The sequence below is a fragment of the Zingiber officinale genome, chromosome 9B, assembly GCF_018446385.1.
Source record: "Zingiber officinale cultivar Zhangliang chromosome 9B, Zo_v1.1, whole genome shotgun sequence".
Classification (NCBI taxonomy): Eukaryota; Viridiplantae; Streptophyta; class Magnoliopsida; order Zingiberales; family Zingiberaceae; genus Zingiber; species Zingiber officinale.
Window position 1 is genome coordinate 39,613,057 of NC_056003.1, and position 5,359 is coordinate 39,618,415.

The 5,359-nt window shown below is 44.1% G+C and overlaps 1 protein-coding gene across 1 annotated transcript; it reads right to left on the reverse strand.

Moving 5' to 3' along the window:
• Positions 1-1,056: 1,056 nt before the first annotated feature.
• LOC122022954 (uracil-DNA glycosylase, mitochondrial-like) lies at positions 1,057-1,521 on the reverse strand. Its single transcript, XM_042581056.1, has one exon. The coding sequence runs from the start codon at positions 1,519-1,521 to the stop codon at positions 1,057-1,059; it is 465 nt and encodes a 154-aa protein (XP_042436990.1).
• Between the last annotated feature and the right edge of the window lie 3,838 nt (positions 1,522-5,359).

The following is a 5,359-nucleotide window of genomic DNA, read 5'->3' on the forward strand; positions in this document are numbered from 1 at the left end:
ATGTGGAACAACATAATCATTATTTCTCCCAACTCTGTGTGTAGTGATTACACATGCTTGCACCCTTACAGAAGTTTCAGTATGCTTCTATCTCAACCCATGTTATAATAGACGCAGAAACACACTTTTCCATGTCAGTTCTATTCTTAAAAGTAAAAAATAGTGCATTTCAGGAAAGAGAAGAAATGGCTATTTTTTTCTAGCAATATTGATTAGAAGAGATTAACCTTGGTACCATATATAAGGTAGAACCAAAAGCTTCACAAGGCAGATCAGTAGTCCCGAAGTTTGAGTATATAAATTACATTCAAGTTTTGGCTAGGGAACATGAACAATTTCCTGGCAGCATGATGTCAACAAATGAAAATAACTGATAATTTTCTTACAGTAACCCACTATTGAGAAGAATTTCTATCATCCACATATCAGCACCATGTGAATGTCATAGTCATCAGGTGGAGTTGGAGACACAAAAAATCTCTCATCTCTGGTAACAAACTCACATTTACATTTTATCTTCAACTTACCGAAGGCGTAGATCACAAGCCATAGTGTTTTCACAATGATCAACCTACTGAAATAACTATGAAAATGATGACCACGGCCTACAATTCAAGCATCAATGCAAGTATGCAACAACCAAATAGTTTTATTAGCTTAAACAGACGCCAACCAAAAATGTTTATATATTCTAAAACCTATTGAGCTGATTACCGTTTGCAGAATCCTTATCATTTTGTAGCATCAACTCTTCTGCCTCTTCTTCTGTCTCTACCTCAACAGGAGCCCCGCCAAAGCTCATGTGATTGTATTGCAGCAGGACGACCTTGTCGAAAACATAACCAGGCTCTGAGTGTGCAAAACCAAAAAAATATATATACATAATCAATCTATAAAGCAATTAATAGCCAGCGATAAGCAACCCCAACAAATAAATCAATCTTTGTCCAATTTCAACGATGTAAACTACTGTGCAAGTTATACCTCTTTTTGCGTTCACTCTCTTGTCAAAGAGCCGAACTGGATCAGACCCTTCTAAACAAGCAGCATAAGCAATCATCCTGAACACCGCCAAACCGAACAAGCAGCATAAGCTCTTAGGTGGGGCGGAGGGTAGATAGGGACGCTGCCGCGCATCTCCATCTCCACAAACCTGCACAGGTTCTGCGCGTAGGGTTTCTGAAGCTGGCCGGGGAGAGCCTCCAGCCATGTCTCCTCGACCAAGTGCTCTCCCAGCTTCACATAGGGATCGGAATGAGTACCTTTCCTTGTCGCGATCCTTTTGGAACAGATACTGAGGTTCCGCTTCCATCGGGAAAGGGATCGGCCGGCGTCGACCCTCTTCGCCCTCTTCGCCTGCTCCGACGAGAGTGCGGAGGGGTGTTCACCGGCGGCGAGAGGAGGGGCGTGGAGGGTGGAGAGGGGGGATTTGAGGGTCATGGATTCCGGGGAGAGGGAGATCGGGCGGAGACTCTTCGGCGAGCGGAGGAGCTCGCCTAGGGCTTTGGAGGAGGAAGCCATGGCTTCGGGATTGGAAGTTGGAAGACCGGGTAAATAATTGGGTATATTTATCATGCATTTCCTAAACCCATAGCGGGAGCATCTTTAGGGTTCCCAGGACACAACACCCCTTTTTAATCTAGCACGGAGAGCTCAAAGGCCTTCTTCAGAAGGCCTCTCCAGTGCTCAGAAAAGGTCACCTGTCGGCTGGCCAGTTTCTCTATCCTCCTCATCTGCGTCTTCCCCCTTATCATGTCGACCGATTAGTCAATAACACACCCGGAGGCAGCACCGAATCCTACCGTGAGCAACAAAATCAGCGAGCAAGGAGCTTCGATCAGTCCTGGCCACACGAGGATCGACAAGGAGGGATCAAATCAAAAGAAGGAGATGAGGAATCGAGGCTACCAGATATGGGATCGAGTAAGAGTGGAGGAGGGCCACTTCTAGCGACTCGGCGATGACTCCAATCCACATAGGCAGCCTCTTCTTACCCAAAGGAGGAGATGGAGGAGATGCGGTGTGGTTGGCTGAAGAAGCAAGGGCATCGTGCGTCGATCTAGGAAGGGGAAGAGGGAGATGAGGTTGAGAGAGATGGTGGACGGCGCGATATAGGTTTAGGTTTGGAGGAAATATTGAAGTGTTACAAATTTGGCTTAAGTATTGGTGGGAAAATTAAATTATTTTATTTTATCATAGACACCGGGTTTTAAAAACCGCTGTTAAAATCGGTGTCTATTAACAAAAAAAAGGCGCTCATATACATCAGCTTAAAAAATCGATGTCTATGAGCGAAAATCTGCGCTTATAGACACCAGTTTTTAGAAAAACCGGTGTAAAATACTCAAAGACATCGGTTTTTGCTTAAAACCGATGTTGTTCCACCGATGTCTATGAGGGTTTTTCTTGTAGTGTCACTCCTACACATCTAGATTCATGTAATTTGAAAGTTGAAAAAAGTTCTTCTAAGGTACTTACCTCCAAGTCTTTAGAGATGTAGTATATATCTACTAAGGTTGACCACTCCATTGTTCTTGGGAAGGCATTAAGCATGTACCAGATTATGTCCTGATTCGTTACCACTTCTCTGAGGTTTTTGAGTTAAGTGATTAGTTTCTTAATCTTCACATGGAGTTGGGCCACCTTCTCTCCCATCTTCATCCAAATGTTTTTTAGTTGATTTCTGAGGATGCCCCTTCTCGCTAGCTTTGCTTCCGAGGTGCCTTCATAGAGCTTCAGGAATTTCTCCTAGAGCTTTTAGGCTAAGGTGTAGCTTCCAATGCGGTTGACCTCTTGAGGTGGTAAAATATTGAATAGATGGAATTCTGTCTTTCCGTTTGCCATAGAGTCATCTATTCTTTCTTGTTCCAGAGTTGTTCTACCTTAACCTCTCCATGCTAATCTCTAGGTTCTACAGAACCATATTTAATAGTTAACAATATTTCAAAATCTATTTTAAAAAATACCACCATCTTTTTCTTCCATATCGTGAAGTCTCCCTTGAACTTCTATGGATGAATGCTAGCTCCAGCCATTTCTTATGCTTTAGACAATGGTTAGTCCTTATGATGCATCCTAGCTCTGATACCACTTGCTGGTCCCTCGCTGGCTGGCTAGAGAAGGTGAATATCCCTCCAATTTAAATCAAGGTATCCTTCTCTTTTTTTTCAATGTTAGATGTACAAACACTTTAATAAACAAAATTGGTTTGCATAAAAGAAAGTACAAGACAAACAGAATTTACTTGGTTTGCAACCGAGGAGGTTGCTAATCCAAGGCAAATGAAGCTCTTCTAGTAGACTTCTTCTTCGACACAAGTAAGAGGTAGAGAAACCTCATACAGAACTTTGATAGTTTAGACAATGAAGAATACAATAAGAAATTTGAGTATAGAGAAAAGTGTTGTCTGAACTAAGAGGATCAGGGATCTATTTATAGTCCACTGGTCAAAATAGTCATTTTGAAGATGTGGCATCTTAAGGCACCTAGATGGAGATTCGGGCACCTCTAGCATGGTGGTTTATCTACTGTGTAAAAGTTATCCAATGGCGCGAGGATAAAATTTTATCCCCTCCTCGGTGTCTAGACCGTTATTGACGTGGACCTAAAAGTGATGTATACTGGAATGACTTGAAATGACGCTTGGTTGGTGCCAAGGCGGTCTAGGCACCCGGACTAATCTAGGTGCCTAGATGAGTCAGCTTCATGTTGACTTGTCTGACTTCTTCTCCAGTTGCTCGGGTGATCCTCCAACCATCTAAAGTTGAGCTCACCGTAAATCTAATATGCGCAAATATTAAGATCATTTATGCATGTTTTAGCGCACATTCACGTACTTTATGCATATATATTCATTGCATGATTGCCTCTTTCACCTTGCATTCATTATATATACTCTTTTATTCGGATACCTTCTACTTGTTAGGTTTTGTGTTGACAAGAACAACTTTCGGAGCTAAAATAGCGATTATCGACGCACTGAAACAAGCCAGAGGACATGGCCGTGCAACCTTGGCACGACCGTGCGGCCAAGACCGAGGAGGAGAAGTGGACGGCTGTGCAACCCTTGCATGGCCGTGCGGCTAGGACAGAGGAGGATCATCACATGGCCATGCATCCTTGCACGGCCGTGACACCCCACCCCGAGGCCTAGCAGCACACGGTCGTGCCAACATTCCAGAGCTTGAGGAGGTCACGGCTGTGTGAATCCACACGGCCGTGTGACCTCGGCAGAGACGAAGAAGGCCACGGCCGTGTGACCCCACACAGACGTGTGACTCAATCTGAGAGGAAGCTGTGTGGATTCCACATGGCCGTGCGATGAAGAACACGGGCTGTGCCACGCCAAAAACAGAGCTGTGCTGAATTCTGGGCAGATTGTAGACCGACTGTAATTCGGCCATAACTTTGTGGTCCGTTGGATTTTTGGGCTGTTCTTTATATCAAAACGTAGCTGACTTCAAGATCTACAACTTTTCTTTAGATCCAACAGGGAGAAAAAATTGTTTGCCCATTCTAAATGGCACGGCCGTGCCTCCCAACCGCGGGTTCAACTGGACCTCCGCCCAGACTGCAGACCAAACTTCGAACCGCCATAACTTTCGGCTCAGTTTGAGACAGGGTTCGATCAAAGTATCATATTGAAGATAATTTCAAGGGCCACAACTTTGGTTCAGGGTGACTCACAATAAAACCTGGTTTAATGGGTGAAAAACCTGGTTTACCGGACGCCTGTAAATCCTGGTTTTCCTGGGCATTGTGGAGGAGGCATAAAAGGCTTAAGAACCCTATTCTTTGACCACCTTTGGTTCGGGACTTCATCCCTCCCCTCGGGGAAAGCCGTCGAGCTTCATCCACCACTATCTCTTCACGATCCGTCCATCTCCAGAGCAAGGAAGCATCCCCAAGACATCGGAATCATCAAGCATCTCTTCTTCCTTTCCTTCTAGGGTTGTAAGTATATTTTTCTTTATGTTCTGGGGTTGTTCTTCCCCCACAATGGAGTAGACAACCTCTTCTAGGATTAAGAAGTATTTGTAATATGATAGAGATATAGAACTATGTTGATTCGCCTTATTTCTATTCAATGAATTGTTTATGCCTTGTTCATACTTGATGAAGTTGTGTGTGTGACGTAGTTATGTTTCTTGCACGCTTTGTTGATTGATGTGGAGGATTGTTGATCACGCAAGGGGATTCCCTAAAGCGTATTGACCATGATACCCTCATGACAGGGGTAACCCTTTCCGGACATCTAAGATGTTCCCATAAAAGGAGAAACAATCCCACAGGAATTGCTGCTCTTGCAGAGAGAGTGCTCTAGATCGTATACCCAAGGGGCCCAAGTGACAAGGGTAAC

What these genes read in the sequence shown, in the direction of transcription:
- LOC122022954 (XM_042581056.1), bottom strand. Translation starts at nt 1,521, where the DNA reads ATGGCTTCCTCCTCCAAAGCCCTAGGCGAGCTCCTCCGCTCGCCGAAG.